The 26,550-nt window shown below is 45.6% G+C and overlaps 1 protein-coding gene across 1 annotated transcript; it reads left to right on the forward strand.

Annotated features, from left to right (window-relative positions):
• Positions 1 to 517: 517 nt before the first annotated feature.
• Positions 518 to 24,568, forward strand: LOC127057087 (D-2-hydroxyglutarate dehydrogenase, mitochondrial-like). Its single transcript, XM_050965750.1, has 9 exons — positions 518 to 920; positions 6,634 to 6,691; positions 8,801 to 8,940; positions 10,349 to 10,542; positions 17,864 to 18,032; positions 18,821 to 18,964; positions 20,192 to 20,334; positions 21,806 to 21,971; positions 23,335 to 24,568. Exons 1-9 carry the CDS (start codon positions 518 to 520, stop codon positions 23,592 to 23,594), a joined length of 1,677 nt encoding a protein of 558 aa, XP_050821707.1. The 3' UTR covers positions 23,595 to 24,568.
• The last annotated feature ends 1,982 nt before the right edge of the window (positions 24,569 to 26,550 follow it).

Here is a 26,550-nt window from a genome sequence, read left to right on the forward strand (position 1 = left end):
AGTTCGGCTCACCTTCTAACAGCCCCAGATTGCCTTATTTCAGTATGACCTAAACAGGCCCACAGACTGTCACAGTGAGAGAAGGCCCTTACACAGATAGACTATTATATTGATTCTTTCTTTATATCTCTATAACTAGCTAAGTGATAAGAATACACCTAAATTCTTAAAGTAAAGGCCAGACATGCTTGAATATCTATATCCTAACAAATACTAGAAGCTTTAGTTTCCCTCTGCTTCCCATATATGATCCTACTTCAGTCTGGATTTTCCTAGATATGAGATGGGTTGACTGTGTACAATAATATAATGATGATCCTGAAACTCTCCTATCTGCAAATAAGAATGACCTTTTACTCCCTACAAGAGCTAGGTTTCCCCTGTAGTTCTGCCTCCATAAAGAACAGTAGCAAGTCAGTTAGTTGAAAAATCTAGTTTTTTTATGCATACGGGACATGGAGAGCAGCAGGAAGAATCGAAACTGGGTGTTAATCCTCTGTTTGCATTTCAGGGAACCATGACAGTTTCCTCTCTCGTCCAGCTTCGTTTGGTTTGGTGCTGTTGGACCCTACCAAGATGGCAGATGAACGGCCATAAGAAACCCTTGGCAGTGTGGACCAGTGCTACTGCTCAGTGGACACGTAAGCAGAAGAAACTAGCAGAGCTATACAGGATACCAATGTCCAGGCCATCCATCTTATCAGGCACCAGTCTGCTGGGCAAGCGAGCTCTCTCTACAACTTCCAGCAGCCCCAAGGAAGTGATGCTGACTAGTGAGCAGTATGGTGTGAAGAGGCTGCCTTTCTCTCATGTTTCTGATAGTGATATAGCCTTTTTTGAGCACCTTATACCTGGCAGAGTCATCACAGACCCAGATGAATTGAGACTGTTCAATGTGGACTGGCTGCAGTCAGTCCGAGGTAGGTGTTTTAACATTTTGACACACCCTACCCCCTTTTACCTATGATTAGCAGTATATAATAGCAGCTATAAAAAATAGCAAAGTCTTTCTTGTATTTATTTTCTTTCCAAAAACCTGCTTCCCTTTTTAATAAAACTATTGGATATACTCAACCTTTAAGAGTTTATTCTAATAGTTTTATAGCCATCTATTCCACTGAGCCCTATATTGAAAAATCTGCAGGCAAAAACATCAACTCCGGTGCCAAGTTTGTGCTGCTGCTTATTTATACAAATCCTACAAAATCAGGTTTGGTTATTAGAACTGGTGGAAATTTTTCATTCAAAAAATACTTTCCTATGAATTTTTTTTTGGTCAAAACTCTCAATTTTGTCAGAATTTTTCACTGGAACAAAAAATATTTCCTAATCAGCTCTTGGTTAACTGTTAAATTATGTTTTTGTTTACATATACCCAAAGTTTTACCTTGCTTTTGAAATGGTTCATTTTATAGTGAAATTCATCCACTAAGCAGTCAATTATGTTTTAATTGATTCTTTTAGAGTATCATATCTACCTTAAGAATAAGAGTGTTTGTTTAAAATATTCAAATTGTCAAATCTTTCTTTGATTATCCTAAAGATGGAGCTATTGGATCCCTGTATATTTGTGAGAGCTCTATAAAATACTTGCCTTGTATCATCATTAAACTCACTGACCCAGTGAGTATTTAGAACAAGGTGTTAAAATACCTTACAGTAGAGTATGATTCTTCAGTCTTCAACACAGCGGATTTATTTTTGAGAAGATGATTGTTATTGGAGTTCTCTTCTCTCCACTTATTTATTCTCTTAGCATGGAAAATGGCATAGTTTTCCATGGTTGCCAATGCCAAGTCAGTGAAGCAGAACGCCGGACTGAGCAGAGCTAATTTAGGAATTTAAGATTTGCTTCTGTGGAGAAGACCAATGATTACGGCCCTAGCAAATTCATGATCCATTTTGGTCAATTTCATGGTCATAGGATTTTTAAAATAATAAATTTCATGATTTCAGCTATTTTAATCTAAAATTTCACAGTGTTGTAATTGTAGGCATCTTGACCCAAAAAGGAGTTGGAGGGGGGGTACTGCAAGATTATTGTAGGGGGTGTTGTGGTATTGCTACCCTTACTTCTGTGCTGCTGCTGGTGGCAGCGCTGCCTTCAGAGCTGGGCAGCTGAAGAGTGGCGGCTGCTGCCAACTCTGAAGGCAGAGCTGCCATCAGCAGCAGCACAGAAGTAAGGATGGCATGGTATGGTATTGTCACCCTTCTGCTCTGCTGCCTGCAGCGCTGAGCCCTCAGTCAGCAGCCACCACTCTCTGGCCTCCCAGCTCTGAAGGCTGCAGCACAGAAGGGTGGCATGGTATGGTATTGCCACTCTTACTTCTGCACTGCTGCTAGTAGGGCACTGCCTTCAGAGTTGGGCATCCAGTCAACAGCTGCCACTCTGCGGCCACCCAGCTCTGAAGGCAGCACAGAAGTAAAGGTGGCAATACTGTGACACCTCCCACCCCCAAAATAACCTTCCAACCCCCAGCAACTCCCTTTTGGGTCAGGAACCCCCAATTTGAGAAACACTGGTCTCCCCCCTGTGAAATCTGTATAGTATAGAGCAGTGGTCCCCAACCTTTTCGTCTGGCGGGTGCCAGACGAAAGACCATGGCGATGGTGGAGCATCCGCTGAAATGCCGCCGAATTTCTGTGGCGTTTCAGCGGTGACGCCTCTCGATGACTTCACTTGTCGGCAGCAAGTGGCGTTGTTGAGAGGCATCACCGCCGAATTTCTGCAGCGTTTCGGTGGTGACGCCTCTCAATGATGTCACTTGTCGGCGGCAAGTGGCATCGATGAGAGGCGTCACTGCTGAATTTCTGCTGCGTTTCGGCGGCAACGCCTCTCGATGGTGTCACTTGCAGCCGACAAGTGACGTCATCGAGAGGCATCACTGCCGAAATGCTGCAGAAATTCGGCGGGGTTTCGGCGGATGCTCGACCCCTAGCCAGGACGCGGGCACATTTAGATGCATGGCACCCGCAGGCACCACTTTGGAGACCCCTGGTTTAGAGTAAAAACACACACAAGATCAGACTTCATGGCCTGTGATGTGTTTTTGATAGCCGTGAATTTGGTAGGGCCCTACCAACGATTTACCTAGTTTGTTGCCCTGCTTTTTCTATGTGTACAGTACTTCAGGGAGAAGTGAAAGTCATCCATTATTACATCTGGCCAGTTATCCAAGTTCTGTGGGAAAAATTCCAGCCACATGAGAGCTGCTATTTGCCAAAACTATTGCCATTTAATGTCTTATTTTTCTGACCATCTCTTGTCCTCACCATAGCAACATACTCTAATTGTAAAATGAGAATAAAGATATTTACCTTTTTAGTAAAGTGCTTGGGGAGCTATAGATAAAAAGCACTATATAGGAGCTCAGTATTATTACTGTTATTATAGGACACTGCTCATTTGCAGCCCATCCATGTCATTTCTGATCACTAAGGCCTGGTCTACACTCGGTCGGGGAGGGGGTGGGGTCGTCGATCTAAGATAGGCAACTTCAGCTATGAGAATAGGGTAGCTGAAGTCGACGTATCTTAGATCGACTTAGAATCACTAACTTCACGTCCTCGTGGCGCAGAATTGATGGCCGCCGCTCGGAGCGGCAGGTTACATGGGCTCGAGGTGCCCGAGCACCAGGAATATTCAAGGCTGGGGGCTGTGCTTCACCCATATTTGGAGCTGGGTTTCTCCCCTGGCCCTGCCTGGAGCGGGCCCCGCCCCCGCCTTGGAGCTTCCCTGCCTGAAAAAAAACAGCCCGTGCCTCTCTCCCTTGCTTGTGCTGCCAGCTGCCTGCCGCTGCTTCTGCCTAAGGCTATAGAGAGCAGCGGCCAGCAGACTGTTGGAATAGCTCAGGAGGGGGAAGGGGAGAGAGGAAGGGGGAGGAAGCACACGCCTGCTTGGGAGCCCTCTGTCCTGTCCCCTGGCACCCACCTGGAGGAGACGCCAAGGGGACTTCCGGCCAGGAGATGGACATCTGGGGTGGACCTCACTCACCTGAGCAGCTGCTGGGGCTTCGGTGAGGTTTGACCCTGTGATCCACCCCCTCCCCCCTGCAGCCCCCACTCCTGCCCAGTGCTGGGCAAGGGGCAGCCCCATTCTCAGTCGGCTAGGGTGAGGGGCAGCAGGCTGCAGCAGGGGAGGAAGGAAGCTGCATGTGAAGGCAGTTCTCCTCCCTCCCCCAGCACCCACCCACCCACCACAGGGGAGATGGGGGAGGGGAGCTTCCTAGACCTGAGCAGCTGGGGCTTGGGTGAATTTTGTGAGACCTTGCCCCCACCTAGCACCACCCTGCAGTTCTCAACTCCTGCCCCATGCTGGGCAAGGGGCAGCCCCATCCCCAGTGAGGCTATAGTGAGGGGCAGCAGCAGGGGAGGCCCACGTGATGGCAACCCTCCCCCCCACCCGTTATCCATCATAGGGGAGGAGTGGGGGCTTTCTGGACCTGAGAGAGTCCCTGGGAGCATGTGCAGTGACTGTGGTGCAGAGTGAGAGTGCTGCCGGGGGGGTGGGGGGGGGAGGGAAGAGGAGGGGTCCCTCCCCTGGAGCTTGCTGCTGCCAGTTGGGGGAGAGGAATCCTCTCTGGCCCTAGCCCTGGGGCAGCCTGTCTGCACCCCAAGTTCCTTATCCCCAGCTCTGCTCTACCCCAGAGCCTGCGCCCCCAGCACCCCAACCCTGAGCATCCTCCTGCAGTGTGAACCCCTCATCCCCAGCCCCACTCCAGAGCCCTCACTTGAGGGGAAAAACATGCAACTTAAATATGGTGGTCAGTTTGGAGTATCATTGTGTTTAGCACAATACTTGATTATTTTACACCCTTTAAAGTATATAACTAGTCGTATACAGTGGGAATGTTCTTACTGTTTTCTCTGAATACTGTGTGGGTTCCTCAGTTTCCCCTATGCATTTCTCAAGGATCTAGATAGTGGGATATGGGAGCGTGATTGTTGTAGAGCCCTAGAGGGCCAGTGTGATGCCATCTGCACAGAGAATGGCCAAAACCCTGTCTCCAGGCAACTGATGGCCTGGGCCGCTCTCCTGCAAGGTGCCAACTGAAGATGTTGGAGAACAAAGAGATCAGGTGGCCTCCTAATGCCTGGAAAAGAGACAAAGGCCAGAGAAGGGAGTGTCAGTGCCTGTGCGGACTTCTGGGAAGCGCATGGCGTGGAAGGGGATGCTGGGATGCTCTGGAACTATTCCATACAAAGCCAGTCAGGACCCTGGGGGAGCCTCCTCTCTCTGAGCAGACTGTCTCCAGAGCAAGAAGCTTACACCTTCCTGGGTCTAACCTCAGAGCATTCAGCATGCCCTTCCACACCTTGCGCTTTCCACAGCGAGTCTGCCTAGGGAGGTCCTGGGGCAACCAGAGGTCCCTGCACCCCAACTCTGCAGTCAGACGTGACTCTCAGCCAGCCGGTAAAACAGAAAACTTATTAGATGACAGGAACATGGTCTAAAACAGAGCTTGTAGGTGCAGAAAACAGGACCCCTCAGTCAGGTCCATTTTGGGGGGTGGGGAGCCTAGACCCAAGTTCTGGGCCTCTCCCCATTTCCCCAGCCAGCTCCAAACTGACACTCCCTCCTCTGGCCTTTGTGTCTCTTCTGGACAAGGAGGCCACGTGATCTCTTTGTCCCCAACACCTTCAGTTGGCACCTTGCAGGGGAAACTGAGGCACCCACACAGTATTCAGAGAAAACATTAAGAATATTCACACTTCTTCACAACAGGTGCACAAAATATAATACTGTATATTGAAGCAGACAAGTGCTGCTTCTGACTTTCCACTTTTAATTGACCCTTGTAATCTTGTGGTGCCTATGCGTTGTAGCTTCATTTTATATCGGCTTACAGGGCGAGAGCGGGGAGGCACCACCATTTTGGGCACCACCAAAAATTATACAAACCTGCCGCCTATGCCGCCACTCCCCCATCAACTTTGCTTCTGCCTCTCGCCGAGCTGGAGTTCAACAGTCAACAGGAGGGTGATCAGGGATCCATTTATCACCTCTACACTACATGCGATAAATTGATCTCCGATAGATCGATCGGTACCCACCAATCCGGCAGGTAGTGTAGACCAGGGATAGGCAACCTGTGGCACATGTGCCAAAGGCGGCACGTGAGCTGATTTTCAGTGGCACTCACACTGCCCGGGTCTTGGCCAGTGGTCTGGGTGGCTCTGCATTTTAATTTAATTTTAAACGAAGCTTCTTAAACATTTTAAAAACCTTATTTACTTTACATACAACAATAGTTTAGTTATATATTATAGACTTATAGAAAGAGACCTTCTTAAAACATTAAAATGTATTACTGGCACACAAAACCTTAAATTAGAATGAATAAATGAAAACTTGTCACACCGCTTCTGATAGGTTTGCCAAGCCTTGGTGTAGATGTACCCTGAGCTTGGTTACTATTGGAGCATTGCAGGAACGTGTTTCTTCCATGATTTTCCCTGTGCTGCTAAACCAGGGAACAAGTAACCTCACCTCATAATTGAAGCTCATGGTGCAGATGACCCTGACATGTTCTGTTGCCACTAGTGTCCGAAATACCAAAAGATGCTGGGTTTTTCTTTTTGACCACAACCTTTGCTTCAGATTGATTTTACCATACCTTGCTTTCATTGCAGGCTGCAGTAAGATGTTACTGAGGCCACGGACAGCAGCAGAGATATCTGAGATTCTCAGGTAATTTACATCTTTTTAACTGATCTTTGCTATTTAGTGCTTCTGTTTTGCCATCTCTGAATTCTGTCTTTGCTCTACTCCAACAACTTTCTCATATCATTTGATATTGCTACCAGATTTAATCAAGAAACCAAGGAATGTGCATGGAATGAGCAAATCCAGTCTAACTATGAAAGCTAGACCAAGAGAGCTTTCAGGTGGTTAGAGAAAGGAATGAGTTCCTAACTAGCAATATGATCACTGAGAACAACTAACAAATGTTATAAATGCCAAATGGGAAACAGCTGGCTCCTCAGATCCACACACCTGTGGCCCTGATTAGAAAATCCTTAGTAGTAGTGTGTGGGTGTGTGTGTAGGGGGCAACGTCTCATCATTAGTGATTTCTCTGCTCCACTGAACTGACCTAATTGGAAACAGTGCCAGCTGCAGAAAAGGACAACCCTCAGAAGGTCACAACAGGCTCAGGCTGAAGGAGAAAAATAGCTAAAGGGGAAAAAGGAGATTAGGAGAACAAAAGGAAAATAAAATAAGAGATTCAAAATAAATCCTAAAAGAGAAACCTTTGGCCTGATGCCAGCTTCAAAGAGCTCCTAAACCTGAAGGTTTGATCCTGTATCCATTGAAGTCAATGACAATACTCCTCTCTGTGTCACTGGGTATAGAATTGAGCCCTAATTTAGCAGCAGTACACAGGCTTACCACTTGGTGGTTCAGACAATTAAAGGTTGATCCCATTTTACAACAGTGTATGAACCCAATACCAGGTATGTTACAGCAAAGTGTAAAGTTATCCTAAAACCTTCTACCATCAAGGTCTGCATTTATGAAATATTTCCTAGTACACTGCAGCTTTGTACACTTAATACAACTAGAACTTGCAGGATTCAGGATGTCTCTTGGTTCAGCAACAAAAGAACAGCATATTTTCCTAGTTCTAAAAGGTTTTCGAGGAGATTTTTAAAGTGCATTAGTTACAACAAGAGAAACTAAAAATATTTTTACATAACTAGATAGTCCTTATCCTGAGATGCGTCACAGCTCTGTAAGAACTGATTGTGGCACTTTACCTTCTTGAAGGCCCCTTGCTAGTCAGCAGCTGTTCCTGATAGTATCTTGTATTCCCTCTAAGGGCCTGAATTGGCCTTCTGTTCTTAGTCCTTCCTTAATCCTCCACCCTGTTCATGTGTATGAGGTCTAAGCAGAGAATTAACTTAGACTGCAATTTTGGAATTAAATTGTAAACTCTGTGGAGCAGAGACCTGCCTTTTCACTTATTCTGTAAGATGCCCCACACACATCCATAGTGCTCTATAAATAAGGCTACAATGAGCTCACAGAAGTCACGGATTCCGTGACTTCCATAGGCCTTTGTGACATTTTCTAACCTGGGGCTGGAGCTCCCAGCCAGCCCTGCCCCCACAGCTCCCAGCCCTCACCCTGGTGGGGGAACCCACAGCTGCCCAACTGTGGTGGGTGGCCGGTGGACCCCGCAGCTGCCCAACCATTTTGCACGGCAGGGGACCTCCCTGCAGCTGCCCAGCAATGGCAGGCAGCGGGGGAACTCCCTGTAGTTGCCCAGCGGGTGGCCGACAGATGCTGCAGTTGCCTAGCACTGGGGGATCTCCCTGCTGCTGCTCAGTCCCACAGGCAGGGGGCCCTGGAGCTCCCACACACCGCTGTGTTGAGGGATCCGGGAGCCTCAGCAAAACCAAAATCCCATGCAATAAGGTGGAAAGAACACACAGCGGTGTGATAAAGATGTGCTAACAAAGGTAGCCACATGAACAATTAGTTTCTAAAAGGAGTTGACTGCTGTTTGGGGTAAAAATATTGTATTGTACAACAAACTACAAAAAAGGGGATGGTCCTGCATTTATATTCCTTTATCCAAGGCCTATTGGCATCAGCAGGATTTGTGCTTTCTCACTCTCTATCTGAAACCGACCATTCATCTCAAATTCAGCTTTTAGGACTGAAACAATTTGCTTTAATGAGGATACCCAATTCATCCAACTGCATGTGAGAACAAATCTCCCAGAGGCATGAAGAAGGGAAGTGGGACATGGCTCTGAGCAGTGTGATTGCTGAACAATGTGTTCCCTTTCAGGTATTGTAACAAAAGGAAGTTGGCAGTAAACCCCCAGGGAGGTAACACTGGCCTTGTAGGGGGCAGCGTTCCTGTCTTTGATGAGATTATCATCTCCACAGCTCTGATGAACCAGGTCATCAGCTTCAACAGTGTGTCTGGTAAATATATTTCTTCTAATGTAAAAGGGCTCATCTTTTAATCCTGTGAAAGCTACCCTCCTTCTGAGAGGTGCTTAGTATAGTATCAGCAGGGATTCAAACCAGCAGCACCACCTCGAGGAGGCAGCAGGGGCTTCCTGAATCCAGGATTCTTCTGATATTGTTTCTGATAGTACATGGAGACTAGGGGAAGGGAGAGGAGTACCTGCACTCATCTCAGTATCTGTTTAAGAAATCCAGATGGGATACTATCTGGATCTGATAGTAAAGGGTAGGACATAAATCACAGTGGTATTGAAGAAAGGATCTGCCAGGTTTATGGCCAGTCTGCACTGGCATTTGTGGAGGAGAGAAATGGAAAAAGTATGCATATGTGGTTGGACATGGGGAATGAGAAAATCTCTTGTTGATTTGAACATTTAAGTTCTTAAAAAGTTGAAGTAAGGGAAAATTAAAGGGAGAGAAATATTTGGTACCCCTGTGTTCCAGATACCAATCCAGGGCTTTCTCCTCTTGAAGTCAGTGTCAGAATTTCCATAGACTTCAGTAGGAGGGTGTAGCGATGCAGACTCACCCCTGCGGCACCTCCTGCTGGTTGTCTTGGGAATTAGCTCACCAGTCATTGGAGCACCCTCTGCAGGCCAGGTGTCCTGCCTGTCATTTAGCCCCCATGTCCCTCACAGGACCCCTGGGCGCCTTTAACTGGGTGCTGCCCCCTGGAAATACCCCAACAGTCTGCATCTCCCCTCCCAGGGAAACCCCCACCCACTATCCCCACTTCGCCTCAGTCTTGGCTACTGCCCAGTCTCCATCTAGCCCCTGTTCAAATTGTGGAGCAGACTGCAGTATAAGCCACTCATCACAGGCAAGGGGGGTTCGGACCAGCTGCCTCTGCCTACCCATGGTCTGCCCCCTGCAACCCAGTACCTAATGGGCCTCATCAGGACTGCGGCCTGGGGCTTTCCTAGACCAGAGCTTCCTAGCTCCCTTGGCCTTTCCCCAGCCCTGCTCCAATCTGGATTCCCCGCTTAGCACCTTGCAGCCAGGCCCTTCTCCCTCTACAGACAGAGAGAGACTGCCTGGGCCTCTGGCTCTCAGCCTTTTATAGGGGTCAGCTGGGCCTCATTGAGGCATGGCCCCAGTTGAGCCTACTTTCCCCCAATCAGCCCAGGCTTCTTGCCCCAGCCACAGCCCTCTCTTGGGCTGTTTCAAGCCTCGCAGGGCAGAAGTGGATAACCACCCTGCTACAGAGGGAGATAGAGTCATGAGAAGAATTGTTTTGGATTTGAATTGTACCATCAGGCTAGAAGTGTTGGAGAAAGGGGTGGTCCTAGTTACTTACAGTTGTCCTGCATCTTTAGGAGACCATTTCTGTGTGTCAAATTGTAGCTTGATTCTTGTGTTTCAGGAATCCTTGTTTGCCAGGCTGGCTGTATTTTAGAGAACCTGAACCAGTATCTTGAGGAGCTGGACTTCATCATGCCACTTGACCTTGGAGCCAAGGGCAGCTGCCACATTGGTGGTAATGTGGCAACAAATGCAGGAGGCCTGAGGCTGTTGAGGTACGGCTCTCTCCGAGGGACAGTTCTGGGACTGGAAGTGGTAAGATGAATGTCTTGTAGCTGCTTTCTGTATCTGAACTTCCTTCCATCCTGTATCCATGCATCTGACGAAGTGGGTATTCACCCACGAAAGCTCATGCTCCAATACATCTGTTAGTCTGTAAGGTGCCACAGGACTCTTTGCTGCTTTTACTGATCCAGACTAACACAGCTACCTCTCTGATACCAAGCTGGGAGGGGTTGGAAGCACTTTGAAGGGTGGGATTAAAATTCAAAATAACCTTGATAAATTAGAGAATTGGTCAGTAATCAACAAGATGAAGTTTAATAAAGAGAAATACAAAGTTCTACACTTAGGAAGGAAAAATCAAATGCACAACTACAAAATAGGGCATAACTAGCTAGGTGGTAGTACTGCTGAATAGAATCAGGGGTTATAGTGGACCACTAATTGCATACGAGATAATAGTGTGATGCAGTTGTGAAAAAGGCTAATGTAATTCTAGGGTGTATTAACAGGAGTGTGGTGTGTAAGACAGGGGAAATAGTTGTCCTGCTCTATTCAGCACTGATGAGGCCTCAGCTGGAGTAGTGTGTGTCCAGTTGTAGGCCTACACTTTGAGAGAGATGTGGATAAATTGGAGATAGTCCAGAGCTAAGTTCCCTGTAAGTTCCTCACACATCACCTCCATATTGGTGCACATAACAAAATTCATTCTTCACATGGATCTAAAAAATTAGAGAGAACACTGGTCCAGAGGAGAGCAACAAAAATGATAAAAGGTTTAGATAACCCAGACTATGAGAAAAGGTTAAAAAAAACTGGGCATGTTTAGTCTTGAGAATTAAAGGCCGAGAGGGGGACCTGATAAGTCTTCCAGTATATAAAGAGCTGTTATAAAGGGGACTGTGGTCAATTCCCCATGTCCACTGAAGGGAGGACAAGAAGTAATGGGTGTTTCAGATTTAGGCCTGGTCTACACTAGCCTGTTATTTCAGAATTAGCCACGTTAATTTGAAAAAATAAAAAAAGTGATTCTGTCCACACGACCAAACTGGGTTTTTTGATTTAAAGGGCTCTTTAATCCGATTTCTGTACTCCACCTCGGCAAGTGGAGTAGCACTTAAATTGAGGTCGCAATCCCGGGTTAAAGGTATTGTGGACACAATTTGACATTATTGGCCTCCAGGAGCGATCCCAGAATGCTCCCTTGTGACCACTCTGGACAACACTCTTTAACTCCGTTGCACTAGCCAGGTGGCAGAAAACCCCCTGGGAGCTTTTGAATTTCATTTCCTATTTGGTCACCATCAGCACAGGTGACCGTCAGCACAGTCCACCGTCACAGGCGATCATGCAGAGTCCACCATCACAAGAGATCACACAGTCCTGGATTCGCAGTCGAGCTCCAGCCTGCTCCAAACGAGAGGCACTGGATCTCATTGCATGTTGGGGAGACGAGTCTGTTACGGCAGAACTACATTCGAAAAAAAGAATGCAAATACGTACACTAAAGTCTCCAGGGCCATGACTGAAAGAGGCTGCTCCAGGGACACAGAACAGTGTCGTACAAAAATCAAGGCGCTCAGGCAAGTGTACCAAAAATCCAGGGAGGCGAACGGTCGCTCTGTGTCACAGCCCCATACATTCCTCTTCTACCGTGAGCTGCATGCAATTATGGAGGGTGACACCACCGCTACCCCACCACTGTCCGTGGACACCTGCAAGGGGGGAGTTGCACAGAGCGAGGAGGAAGAGTCATTGGAGGACGAAGAGGAGGAGGAGGAGGACAGTGCACAGGCGGCAAGTGGAGAATGCATTTTCCCCCCTAGCCAGGAACTATTCTTAACACAGAAGCCAGTAGCCCCCCCCCCACTCCTAAGATGGGCTCCCGGACCATGACCCTGGAGAAGGTACTTCAGGTGAGTGGGAACCTGATCGGAGCCACGCGGTGGGGGGTAGGGGGGAAATGCAGCCTCGCTGGTCTGTTCACATTTAGTTTAAAGGGCTCATCCCTGCTCAGAGCCTCATCGGAGCCACGCAGTGGGTGCGGGGGTGGGGGAGGGGTGTTGTGTGAAGCGATCATCCCAGGGAGCCTGCAGTCCCTCCTTTTATGTGGCAAACCCACCAGGCATTGCTTGCTATGGGAAAGAGGGCCCAGCAGTTTGAAAGCATTGAAATGAATGTAGAAGAAGCAGAACCCCGTGTACCCCTAGGCTGCCTGCAAGCTGAATTCTGTTGCCTGGCCATGTGATGGCTTACTCACACCAAAGTGTCCCCTTTGTTCTCTGAACTATATCTTTTTAAAATACTACCCTCCTCTTTTCTCCTCCCGCAGGTGCAAATGTTTCAATGAGGCCCCTATCTACTTCATCCCAGAGGCTGGTCCAGATTAGAAGGTGAAAAAAACAAACTCGGGACGACATGTCCACCAAGCTCGTGCAGTCCTCCCGCACTGATAGGGCCCAGCTGAATACATGGAGGCAAAAAATTGCAGAATCCTGTAAAGCAGTACAGGAATATGAAGAGAGGAGGGACGCACACGATGTGAGCAGGCAAGACGCTGTGGTCAAGCTCATGGGGGAGCAAACTGACATGCTCCATTGTATGGTGGATCTAATGCAGGAAAGGCAACAAGACCACAGACTGCCGCTGCAGCCTATGTATGACCTTCCTCCTCCTCAGGTTCCATAGCCTCCTCACCCAGATGCCCAAGAACACAGCGGGGGAGGCTGCGGGGACCCACACACTCAACCCCAGAGGATCGCCCAAGCAGCAGAAAGCTGGCATATGCAAACTTTTGATTTGGTTTCTGGACATGTCCTTCCCTCCTTCCTCCACCCCCCTAACCCAATACCCCCCGCCCATCCCCCAGTCTACGTTCTGATTTCTCTCAATGTGTTGTGCAACAAATAATAAAGAACAGTTTTAAAACAATTTTGACTTGATTTCCTTTCATATATTTATATAGGGGGCGAGTAACTTCAAGAGAAACAAACACAACTGTCACACCGTGCCCTGGCCAGTCATGAAACTGGCTTTCAAAGCTTATCTGATGCGCAGCATGTCCTGCTGTGCTCTTCTAATCACCCTGTTGTCTGGCTGTGTGAAATTGGCCGCCAGGCGAGTTGCCTCAACCTCCCACCTTGCTATAAACGTCTCCCCCTTACTCTCACAGATATTGTGGAGCCACAACAAGCAGCAATTACAATTGAAATATTGGTTGTGCTGAGATCTAACAGAGTTAGTAAACTGCACCAGTGCGCTTTCAAACGTCCAAAAGCACATTCTATCACCATTCTGCACTTGCTCAGCCTATAGTTGAACTGCTCCTTACTACTGTCCAGGGTGCCTGTGTACGGCTTCATGAGCCATGGCATTAAGGGGTAGGCTGGGTCCCTGAGGATAACTATAGGCATTTCAACATCCCCAACACTAATTTTCTGGTCTGGGAAGTAAGTTGTTCAAACAGAGCAGAGTTCCTGAAGATGTGAGCATCATGCACCTTTCCCGGCCATCCCATGTTGATGTCAGTGAAATGTCCCTTGTGATCCACCAGTGCTTGCAGCACCATGGAAAAGTACCCCTTGCGGTTTATGTATTGGCCACCCTGTTGTGCCGGGGCCAAGATAGGGATATGTGTTCCATCCATCGCCCCTCTGCAGTTAGGAAACCCCAGTGCATTAAAACCACCCACAGTGGTCTGCACATTTTCCAAAGTCGCTACCCTTGATAGCAGCTGGTCAATGATTGCATTGGCTACTTGCAGCACAGCAGCCCCCACAGTAGATTTGCCCACTCCAAACTGATTCCCGACTGACCAGTAGCTGTCAGGCATTGCAAGCTTCCACAGTGCTGTGGCCACCCACTTCTCAACTGTGAGGGCTGCTCTCATTTTGATGTCTCTGCGCTTCAGGGCAGGGAACAGCAAGTCACAAAGTTCCATGAAAGTGGCCCTACACATACAAAAGTTTCTCAGCCACTGGGAATCATCCCAGACCTGCAACACTATGTGGTCCCACCAGTCTGTGCTTGTTTCCTGGGCCCAGAATTGGCGTTCCACAGTATGCACCTGGCCCAACGCCACCATGATCTCCCAATCGCCACATGCCGTGCTTCTAGTAACATCTGTGTCCATGTCCTCATCAGTATGGTAATCGCACTGTCATCGCTTCGTCGCCCCGTTTTGCAGGTACTGCACATACTGCTGGATAATGCATGAGGTATTTACAATGGTCAAAACTGCAGCGGAGATCTGAGTGGGCTCCGTGCTTGCCGCACTATGGTGCCTGCAGGGGTAATCCTGGAAAAAGGGCGCGAAGTGTAGGAGAGCTGTTCAGTTCAAGATGGCCGATAAAAGGTGGCAAATAGTTGTCTTCTGTAGCTTTCACGGAGTCAGGAAGCTCGCTAGAGCTGCAAGAGTGGGAGAGCAGAGTTTGCAGCGGAAGCTGCAGCTCAGTTCACGATGGCCGAAAAACGGCGGGGAATTGTTGTTGTCTGTAGCTTCCACAGGAGCCCAGGGCCAACAACATGGAAAAAGCAGCGGAAGCTGTGCAGCTCAGTTCATGATGGCCAAAAAACGGCAGGGAATTGTTGGCTTCGGTAGCTTGCACGCGAGCCCGGGACAGACAACATGGAAAAATTAGCTAGCAATGCAAGAACGGGAGAGCAGAGTTTGCAGCAGAAGCTGTTCTGCTCGGTTCACAGTAGCTGAAAAAAGGCGGGAAATGGTTAGATAAAAGAGTAGATAGAAAGACGAGAAGATATGCGAGGTGGATTCATAGTACCAGGAGACAGGCGGTGCACCATACTGCATTGTCTGCTGACAGTATGGTATCTGCCGTAGCTTTCCCGGAGGGAGGAACAAGTGACAGCACAGACCCAAAAACACCCACAAGAATGTTTTTGCCCCATCATGCACTGGGAGCTTAACCCACAATTCCAATGGGCGGCAGGGACTGTGGGAACTGTGGGATAGCTTCCCACAGTGCACCACTCTGACATTCGATGCTAGCCTTGGTACTGTGGATGCACTCTGCCGAATTCAGGCACTTTAGTGGGGACACACAACACCGAATGTATAAAATCGCTTCTGAAAATTCGAATAGAATAAGTTTGAATTAATTTCGTACTGTAGACATATCCTTAGGTTGGAGTTAGAAAGTTTTTCCTCTTCTCTAAGAGTAGTTAAGCACTGGAAAAGGCTTCCAAGAGAGGTTATGGAATCTCCATCATTGTCCTTCCTGTTCTTAAAACCCTTCAAACACCTGTCAGGGATAGTTTAGGTTTACTTGTGTGATGGGTTGTCCCTGGGGTGCTGCCTGGAACTGGCGTACCACTGAGCCCTCTGACCCAGCAGCCTGGGTTCCCTCTCACACTTAGCTGCTGTGACAAGCTGCAAAGCCCTCTAGCCTGCACTTTCACCAGCATTCATACAGGTAGGGACACACCCAGCTGCAGTTACATGCAGGCTCTCTAACCACCAGCTTCCCAGCCTAGGACCACAGAGCAGTACCGTCCTGCCCTGGTCAAATCTGGCAAGTATATGGGTTTAATGCCCAGTCCGTCTCTCCCTCAATGTGAAGAGCACCATGCACACTTGTGGTAACCAAGACACCTTAGATGCACACTGGTTTGGATTAAAACATAAAATAAGTTTATTAACTACAAAAGATAGATTTTAAGTGATAGCAAACAGATCAAAGCAGATTACCTAGTAAATAAACAAAAACAAAAAAGTTGAGTTTAACATATAGATAGTAGTATATGAATTGGCAAATTTTCACCCTGAGTGATAAACAGGCTGGCAGATTCTTAAGGCACAAGCTGCTTTTGCTTAGCAGCTTTGGTTTCCTAGGTTTTCATACACAGGCTAGAAATCCCTTTAGCCTGGGACCATCACTTCCGCCAGTTCAGTCCAAGTATTGCACCCAATTTTGGGCCCCCAGTTACAGAAAGGATGTGGACAAATTGGAGAGAATCCAGCAGAAGGCAGCAAAAATGATTACGGGGCTGGGACACATGACTTACAAGGAGAGGCTGAGGGAACTGGGGTTATTTAGTCTGCAGAAAAGAAGAGTGAGGGGGGATTTGATAGCAGCCTTCAGTTACCTGAAGGGGAATTCTAAGAGGATGGAGCTAGGCTGTTCTCAGTGGTGGCAGATGACAGAACAAGAAGCAGTGGTCTCAGTTTGCAGTGGGAGAGGTCTAGGTTGGATATTAGGAAAAACTATTTCACTAGGAGGCTGGTGAAGCACTGGAAAGGGTTACCTTGGGAAGTGGTGAAATCTCTATCTTTAGAGGTTTTTAAGGCCTGGCTTGACAAAGCCCTGGTTGGGATGATTTAGTTGGTGTTGGTCCTGCTTTGAGCAGGGGATTGGACTAGATGACCTCCTGAGGTCTCTTCCAACCCTCATCTTCTATGATTCCATGATATAAGGCTGAGGCAGACACCGTGCATGGAAAATGTCAGTGCGAACTATTAAGGTTTGGCAAAATAGGTGGTGCTACCAGCCTATTAGTGAAGTTCAGTTAAAACACAGAAAAGTCTTGGCTGAATGTCTTGTAGTTCTATTAGGCTGTAAAATAGTCTGCTTACTTCTGAAAGTCCTGGTGTTTGGAACATTTAAAGATAGACTGAAAAATTCACTAGTATGTTTATTGTAAAGAACAGTATTGGCGGGGGAAAGAATTACATGACCCAGGTGGTCTTTTTCATCTCTCAGGTGTCTAAAAAGTCAAGGTAATATTTAACTAGAGCATATCTGTTACAAACCCATCCAATCGTGGTTTAAGGGCTCAAATGATGGAGAACTTACTACTTCTGATGATTAATTACCCTCACTGTTTCAAAATTGGCACTTTACTTTCATTGGTTCCATCAGCTGTCCTAAGCTAAAAACTACGTACAGTGGCTGATCATGTCCATTGGAGAAAGATCACTGATTGGTATGAAAAACAATCTGTTCTTATTAGTGTAACTGTTCCTTGCTTTTCGTGCTACACATGAGCAGAGCATGTACCACTAAGGAAGAGAGGAATTTGGTGGAGCAAAATGGGCACCATGTTGATGAGAGAAAGCTCTCCCTGTCCAAGGCTATGTGGAAGAAGTGATAGGGAAAAAGTGTGAGGAGGGACAACAATTAGAAAAGGAAAAAATAATATAACCACATTGCAGCACTGAGAGGTAGAGCCCTGCGAATTCCGCAGACCATTTTTGTGGATCAGATGTATCCGTGCTGGGCTCTCTTGAGAGGTTTGCTGCAGCTTCTTATCATCTTGTCTCTTCACACCAGCTCATCACCTGTGTGTATTTGCGTAATGAAGGGTTTATCAGTATTGTTTCTTTGTCCTCTGCCAGGTCCTGGCTGATGGCTCCATTCTGAACTGCTTGGCTTCTCTGCGGAAGGATAATACTGGCTATGATCTGAAGCAGCTTTTCATTGGGTCAGAGGGGACTTTGGGGATCATTACTGCTGTCTCTATCCTCTGTCCACGGAAACCCAAGTCTGTGAATCTGGTTTTCTTAGGTAGGCTCTGTCCCTCTCTCATTCTCTAGCAGTGGTGTTGGTAACCAGAAACAATATGCAATGGTGTTCATACAGTATCAGAGGATCAAGAGACTGATTTGGGATATATTATTGGAGATGAAGCTGCCCTGTGATCCTGGGGGCTGGTTTTTAATAATTTGACTGCTGAAACCAGTGACAGAAGAGGCCGGGAAAGAGTGAGAATTGAGAGAGAAGGTACAAGTCAGTAAACTGCTGTAAACCATCAACTTGATTTTATTTCTAATAACAAAATGTTTGAGAGAGTTTTTTGGTGTGTATTAAAATACTTGTGGTCACTGGGATTTAGCAAAACTCTCTTATCTGTGGTATTCCTGTCACCATGCCATTTGAGCTTTAGCTTAGCTCTGGCAGGCAAAATGTCATTCACAGGTAAAAAATGTTAAGTAGAAGTGGAGAAGGGAAGGGACCCAGTGTTTAGCTGTGCTGGTTATATTTTGCCTCACCACCCTTCTGGCCCAGACAGATAAGTGAGGAATAGAGATACGGTGCCCTTAACATCTTGATAGGATCCAAGATGTCCTGTTTTCTAAAAATTATTGGCATGAAAAAGACCAGTCTGGTAAGAGTTGCACCTGCATGGTCTACGCTAAACATTTGCCATCACAAACATTTCTAACAGCGTTCTGTGTAGCACACATCATTAATTATTATTTATTGGACCCTGGACAAACTGTTTTGAGGGGGCAGTATTTTTTAGTATGCTAGCAGTTTTAATTTTCTCTGTGCTGTTTGTTGTCTTTGGAAAGGTTGTCAGAGTTTCTCTCAGGTTCTTGGAACTTTCACTACCTGCAAAGGCATGCTGGGAGAGATCCTGTCTGCATACGAATTCATGGATGACAAGTGCATGAAATTGGTTGAGAACCACCTCAAACTGTCCAACCCAGTGACAGGTACTAGAATTAATGTACTGTGCATAGACAGGTGTTCTGGAGTATAAGGCTGTGCTATGAACCCAAGTATCTTGATGTTTTATTGTGCTGTTGAAAAAGACATAATATCTTCTGGGGATTTCTTTTGAGAGGAGGTAGGGAATGCTGGGCTAAATACTTAGCTGATCTAAAGAAAGGTCTCTCCAAAGGTGAGAAGGGAGTCCAGTATCCAGGTTCACTGATGTCTGGACTTCCCACACTGTTCCACCACTGCACACCAACCCTGCCATGGAGCAGCTAGTCTCCTGCCTAGGACAAGAGAAGTGTTCAACCTGTATGTTCAATTATTGAGGGGTCTCTCCAGAGATAGCAAAAAGACAGCTTTTCATAGGGACTGTGTCTAGTCCCTTGGAGTAGGAAGGAGGCAGCAACCTAATAAATAACGTGAATAAATTCCAATAACATTATAACATACTTTATCACTGAGCAAACTTCCCTATCTCCCCAGCTTAGTCCCCTGAGACACTCAAACAAACATCACGTGAAACATAATTTTTTTGTATGGGGGAGGCGGAATTTTATTTGAAATTATTGGCCCCATCTCAACAGCAGCTGCTACAATAAAGAGTGATTAAAACAAGGGCAGTGCATAGAGAATCTAATGTAGCATCAAGGCTATAGAGTAGCAGAGAGGGATTCCTCAGAGGGAACCTACGTGAAATGCAGCAGGAAAGGGCAATTTCCAGAATTTTGGACTTTATTTACGTTGGTTAACTGGAAGGAAGCAGTAGATAAGCTGTATGCCTTGTGGCAGAGTTATTTCCGTACAAATGGAAAGTATCACTCTGAAACACTCACTCTCAAACACAAAGCAGATACTTTGACAAGATCAAAAATATTTGCAGAATTTCCAACTCTCGGGGACATAACATCCATTGTGCTCTGTCTAGAGCTCGCTGCAGTCTAGCCAATGCAGAGTGCAGAGCAGCTGTTCGTGAGGGAGTCTTCCCACATATCCCAGCTCTGGAGGCATTCACAGCTATTTCACTCCTGCCTTGGCCAGCAGAATTCTTATAGGGAATGGTGAAAGGATGCTGAAGGTTGGGAAGATCAGTTATCTCAGCCCTCTACTTTATACAAAAGGAGTCACTGTAGAGAATATTCTCAAAATGACCTTTTAATAATCTGAATTAAATCCCTATCTTCTGCTACTGGCTGTTCTCTTGTTCTGTCCTTTCTCGTTTCCAGGAAACCCCTTTTATATTTTAATTGAAACATCAGGCTCCAATTCTGTACATGATGAAGAAAAGCTGAACAACTTCTTGGAACATGTCATGGCCTCTGGTTTGGTGACTGATGGGACTGTGGCCACAGAGGATAAGAAAATAAAGGTGATTCACCATCCAACATAAACACTCATGGAATCATTCTCTATTTGGGTTTGTACTTTATATTGATGAATGGTTAAACAGTTTGTTCTGTGGCTTAGGAGTTCTCAAGTCACTTGACATCAGGAGGAAAACTTGTAGCTTCTTTATATGGTGAAACATATGCCAATATTTTTTTTGGCTGTTTTGCAATGTTCTACCAACATTTTCCTTATGGCCTTCTCTTATGGTGTTAATGTGGAGGTGCTGAATTGTCTTTCTCTAGACATGCAATTTTGCTTGAGCACAAAGTAGTAGAGAAATTCCTCATTTTCTTATCCAGCAAAACAAAACGATAGAGAGAGGCTGACAGGTGATGGAGGTAGAATAACCCTATTCCTCTGTAGAAGTGAGAAGATTTGCCTTGCTGGACTACACCCTGACCCTCAGTTCCTTGGAATATGTTACAGTGGTGTGTATAGTGGAAGATCTTGCGTTGGACTGGACCACCTGTCTCTCAGTCTCAGCGGCATGTTGCACTCATGTATGGGAAGCAAATTTTGGGTACTAGCATGGAGCTGAGATGATTATTATTTACATTACAGGAACTCCTAGGGTCCTATATTAGGGCCCTATTGTGCCAAGCACTGTATCAGCACATAACAGAGATGCTGCCATCCCAAGGAGTTTACAATTTAAGTACAAGACAAGAGACAACAGATAGATACAGCAAACCAACAGGAGAGTACAAGGAAACAGTGAGATGCTCCTGGTCAGTGTGATAAGCAGTGGTCATTGCACACCAGTTGCCTGACCACTGTGGTTTTTTGTTGCCTTGTTGACAGTGGAGAGTTTTAAAGAGGACAGTGAGGTGGCTTTTTGGATGTTTATGGGGAGATGCTTCCATAGTCTTCCCTCACAGCCAATGCACTGGCAGGAGATCTGAGTATTGACTCTAGACAGAAAATTAGCCATTCTACAACATCCAGGAAAATGAAATTATATGTTTTCTCCTTTCTCTGAGACAGGATTTAAACACACTCAAAGTTGGATTGGAGCCCTGTATTTAGAGCCAGAGACTGCTGTGGGTCAAGGCTGAGATGGTTTGTATGGGGCTCAGATAGCAGGGTGCTGGTAAGGCAGGACTGAGGTGCATGGGAACCAAAGACTGCAGTAGCAGGGTACTGAGCAAGTCAGTTATTTTAACCAGTACTGCTTTATCTGAAATTGCTGAATTTAGAGACCTCATGCATAGTTCCACCATATGATGGTGCCAATTCGCCAAACAAATATAAATTGATATTTCCAAGAGCTGTAAGATAATACATATCCAAAGGGAGGACGTAAGGCCATCACAGTAGCTCATATAGTTGGATAACAGTTCCCTGCCCCTCTGCCCCCCATCCTCAAACTTCATGAAGAGTGAAATCTGATGCATTTGATTTATTTTAATTTGCTCTCTCCACTTCATTGTTTTTGATCCAATGAACTACAGATGTTGTGGTCTCTGAGGGAGCGGATCACGGAGGCCCTAACTCATGATGGCTGTGTTTACAAATATGACCTCTCACTCCCTGTGGAGAGACTATATGACCTTGTGATTGATACCAGGGCTCGACTGGGCAAGACTGCCAAGAATGTGGTTGGCTATGGCCATCTAGGTGAGTTGGGAAACATTACGGATTTCCTTTTGTAGCTTAGCTTCATAAGAAATGGAAACTAGATGGTATTGGCTGACTGAGAGCTATAGCTCTAGTCGGAACTGTGAGGATTTGTTGGAATCTATTAATTTCAGACATGATCCCTATGCTAATGGAAAAATTGATTTCATAACATTAACAATCTGTAGCACAGTATAAGAAGTTATTCAAAGAGATGTTGCCTTGTAGCTCTTTATCCAGTGTTTTGGATAGATTTTATTGGGCAATAAGTTTGATCTGCACAGTCAAATAATAAATGTTAGTGTTTGGTAGGAACCACTGTCCTCGTTAGAGGGAGTAGCAATATTTGTAAACCAATTATGGCTGAGCCATTAACCACCAGAAAAAAGTGATTAAAATAATGCAATTGAGTAAAAAAGGACTTGAAATTTTTAAAGGGATATTTTGAAATTTATGTAGTAAAACTTGACTCCGGAGACAGACAAATGGATTGCTTAACAGAGCTGAGCTGTCATTAGAAGTGGAGCAGTGTTAAGCACTCTCTATTTGAAGATATTTCATAGCAGTGTCTTTAAACAGGAGGTTGCTTAATAAAGGTTGTCTTTTGTACACATTTGACTATATTGACGATTTAGTTGGTGTTGGTCCTGCTTTGAGCAGAGGATTGGACTAGATGACCTCCTGAGGTCTCTTCCAACCCTAATATTCTATGATTCTATGATTTAACAAATAGAATTATTATTTTTAATTCTACATCTTAATGTCAAGAGTCATGTCCCTTTTGGGAGAGCTCTTTTCTTCCAAAGTGAACACGAATCACTAAAAACTTCAGATTTATCTTGACTCCCAAATAGTCAATAGATATTTAGATGTTAATCAAAGATCGTTATTCAGAGGCAGTCCAAATGAAAACAACTCTATTAATGAGCTACATTTAAATGGTTGCAAAAATATAATTGGAAGAGATTGAATCATGTGGTATCGGTAAATTAAAATGTCACAGTCCTAATGAAGTAACTTTATATAAATCTTTGCCACAAGAAATATTATGGCTGAAATTCTAAAAGCACAAAATCAGGAAATGGAAAGTTATTTTTACTCTACATTGTGAGGGCTTTCTGATAGACTATACTTCTTAGAGATAGCACAAGAGCTAGGAAATATTCTGAGTTATTCAAGCACATAACTGTCTGAAGAGAGGAACCAGTGTTTGTAGAATCCTAATGGACAGCTGGTCTCAGGACATAACACAGACTCTGCTGTTTTGTTACACAGCAGAGCCAATGAGAAATTTTCATAGCACGGTCATTCTGTTTCTCTGTCAGAACCATCTCAGACCCAGCTCTATTATGCTTTCTTCCAGGAGATGGAAACCTGCACTTGAACATCACAGCTGAGTCCTACAGCCGTTCCCTGCTGGATGCCATTGAGCCATTTGTGTATGAGTGGACTGCACAGTATAATGGCAGTATCAGTGCAGAGCATGGATTGGGCTTCAAGAAGAAGCATTACATTCAATACAGTAAGCCACAGGAGGCAGTCCTTCTGATGCAGCAGGTCAAGGCCATGTTGGACCCCAAAGGGATTCTGAACCCTTACAAGACACTGCCAGCTAGTTCCTGAGAGCTTCGTGCTGCTGAGAAATAGGTGTATATCCTGTTGTATCGACTGTATCTCTAGCTCATAACTGCACTTTAGACTCTGACAGACTGAACAATGCTCAAAGCTGCCTTGCTCACTTTATAATTGTACTGAAATGGTAAAGGACTCCCAGTATTATCCATCATTGGACGAGCTCTGACCGTCCAGAAAGCAGAGATCAGTAGCGGCCAAAGCCACACAGGCTTCCTCATGGCTCTGAAAGTTCAAACTAAGTATACATATATAAGGGGCCTACCTGCCAGTCCCTCCCATGCTGCAGTGCTTAGAACTATCTCCCATCTCAGTCCAGCTGGTGGAACCCTTGAAAAGCCTTAACTCTCTAATGCTCTGTTGATGGCTTTTCCTCTCTACTTTAGATTGCGTCTGTTATTTCATTTATAGTCCATGCTTGTGGATGTTAGAGCTACATGCAGCAAGAAGAAAGTGTACACAGCGTCTAGATTTGGGAGACCATCTGCGCTTTCTATCACTTTCTGCCAATGGGGCAGTTTAAAATCTCTGTTCTTCTTACTCTATATAGCAAGACAATTTATAGCCTGTTTTCAAACACAAGCCTACAACTTTGCATATGCAAATTGTTACACCTGCGGCTTAGTCCTCTTCGATCTAGGTATGTGATTTGTGGGTGCAGTCAGCTATGGAAATGGAAGATTAAATTCTCGTGGATCTCAGGGATGTAGATGGCAGGATTATGGCAGTGATGTTCCTGATCCTGGAATTATAGGTATTTTCCCCTCACTTGCTCATAGTTGTATGTATGTGGGGTAATTTTGGCACAGTTGGTAAATTCATGGCAGTGGTAATAATTTGCTAAGCTCCACTAGGTGTCCAATAGGCAGTGGGCATCATGATCATATCTTTGTCCCTATAGCTCCCAGCTGAGATCCACTATGTTTAGAGTGTCTTTTTAGCATTTGTCTCACTAGCACCAAGCCAGAGTTAACAATTTGTGCTTACGCTTGGATACTACAGTTATAGGCACGCTAGAAATACTATAGTTGGTACTCAGAGTAGCGTTTGCAGTAATGTCAACCCCTCAGTAATCTTTCCTTTTGCACAGATAATACAAACGTGAGATCAGAGGTATAAACAGCATCCCATCAACAACACCCTGGGCCAAAGACAGCTTTGGGCTAACCAGGCGGAAGGGCTGGAGATGCCATGAAAGCGCTGCCTTTACCAGGACATAATTTTGCCCTTTCCATTCGCAGTACCCTTGCTTGGTTTAAAAGAGAATGTAATCATCCTGTGCACAGATCTTGTAAAGTCATAGAAGTAGACTACAGTCTTATATTAGATTTTGGCTAAACTGGTGATTATGTATTTCTGGTGATTTCTAGACAGTATTTGGTCCTGCCATGAGGGCAGGGGACTGGACTTGATGACCTCTCGAGGTCCCTTCCAGTCCTAGCGTCTATGAGTCTATGTATCAAACTAGGCTGTTTTGATGGGAAAGATTGTATTGTGGCACCACGGAATAGAAGAGGCCAGTTTATAAAGACAGCATCTGGTTATGCTTGCATTATGGTAATCCGCATGGAAGAGAAAGGAGAAAATGTACATGTTAAGTAGGGTACATACATTAATTTTCAAAATTTTCTTTGTGGATTGGGGGTATTAGCCACTTGACAGACATCTCTGCTTCCTTCCCCTGTGTTGCACAGCAGAGAGAAAAAAGTAGGTGCATTGATTGTACAGAAATAGGAGTTAAGAAGCTGGGCAGCAGGAAAGGTGACTACATATCGGTAGCATGATTCCGTACCTCTTAGTCACTGGCAGCTCCTCAGCACCAAAAATATGCAAGTAAAACCCCATTTGAAATGGGGGGCTTGGCCTGCTGAAGGGCAGTGGAATTGGGGAACAGATTGTCTGTATGTCCTAAGCCCATAAGATCCTAGTGTAACAACCATGAACTCCTCCCCCTCTGGCTACAATACACCAATAGGCAGAGTGCAACCAACGGCAGTGTTACATGGGAAGTGGTTATGCTGGCCAGAGGCCTGAGAGAAGTGCAGAAGGGCATGTGTATACCAGGCCAGGTTTGTGGGATTTCACTGTTCTAACTGAAAACAAGTCTGAAATGAACCTTTTCTGTCTCAGGACAAACATTTACATTTAATGAGAATCATACATGCAATGGAAAATGTTATCTGTCAGGGACTTGGGGTTTGACTACTTAAAACTTGATCAGAATTAAAAAAAAATTGCACTATTTTAATTCACAAAATCTTGTATAATGTTTTGCCAGTATTATACCCTAGTCTAAATGGAAACCTCAATCTTTCTTAGGAGAACAGCTGGAGAACCTTGGTGTTATTTTCAGTGATCTTCTAATGAACATATGTTTTTTTATGACTGTATAAGAAACTTGATAAAATATAAGAGTTATTAAAAACAAGTCAGTGTTTATTTTTATTATAATTGCACCAGTCAGGTTTCATTTCTTGTATCCTTAGTGTAAGCAGGAGCTCCTCTTATGCTCTGACCAAAACCTATACAACCTGGTATGATACAGCCTCTTTGCACTACTCAGTGGCACAGAGGCTATAACTCAAACAGATCTGGTCCTGCAGGAATTCCTCTGGCTGAGTGAGTTTCCCCGCACCAGGGGATATATAGTGGGCATGGCCTGAGTAATGCTGTGTTCTGACTATTTCCAACTGCTTCAATGGCTCTTTGGGGGCAGGAGAGTGCAGTTTAGAGGAGCCAAGAGCTGGGACGCACAAAGGTAGCATACAACCTCCTTTGTCTCCATTTGTATGGGTCCTGCATCAACACAGCTTGGCCACTCCCACAATCTGAGCAACTGTATTTAGTCCAAACATATACCCCTTCTTGGGAATTGGCTTTATTGGTAACATGAATCTACGTTTTCTTCCCAAGTTTGACTGTTCCTGGGGTTTCTGTGCACACACTT

The sequence above is a fragment of the Gopherus flavomarginatus genome, chromosome 8 (assembly GCF_025201925.1).
Source record: "Gopherus flavomarginatus isolate rGopFla2 chromosome 8, rGopFla2.mat.asm, whole genome shotgun sequence".
NCBI classification, from domain to species: domain Eukaryota; kingdom Metazoa; phylum Chordata; order Testudines; family Testudinidae; genus Gopherus; species Gopherus flavomarginatus.

Coding starts and splice junctions, on each gene's coding strand:
- LOC127057087 (XM_050965750.1), top strand. CDS start 518: ATGACAGTTTCCTCTCTCGTCCAGCTTCGTTTGGTTTGGTGCTGTTGG. Junction 18,033..18,820: donor TGTGAATCTGGTTTTCTTAG/GTAGGCTCTGTC, acceptor GTCTTTGGAAAG/GTTGTCAGAGTTTCTCTCAG. Junction 18,965..20,191: donor ACTGTCCAACCCAGTGACAG/GTACTAGAATTA, acceptor TCTCGTTTCCAG/GAAACCCCTTTTATATTTTA.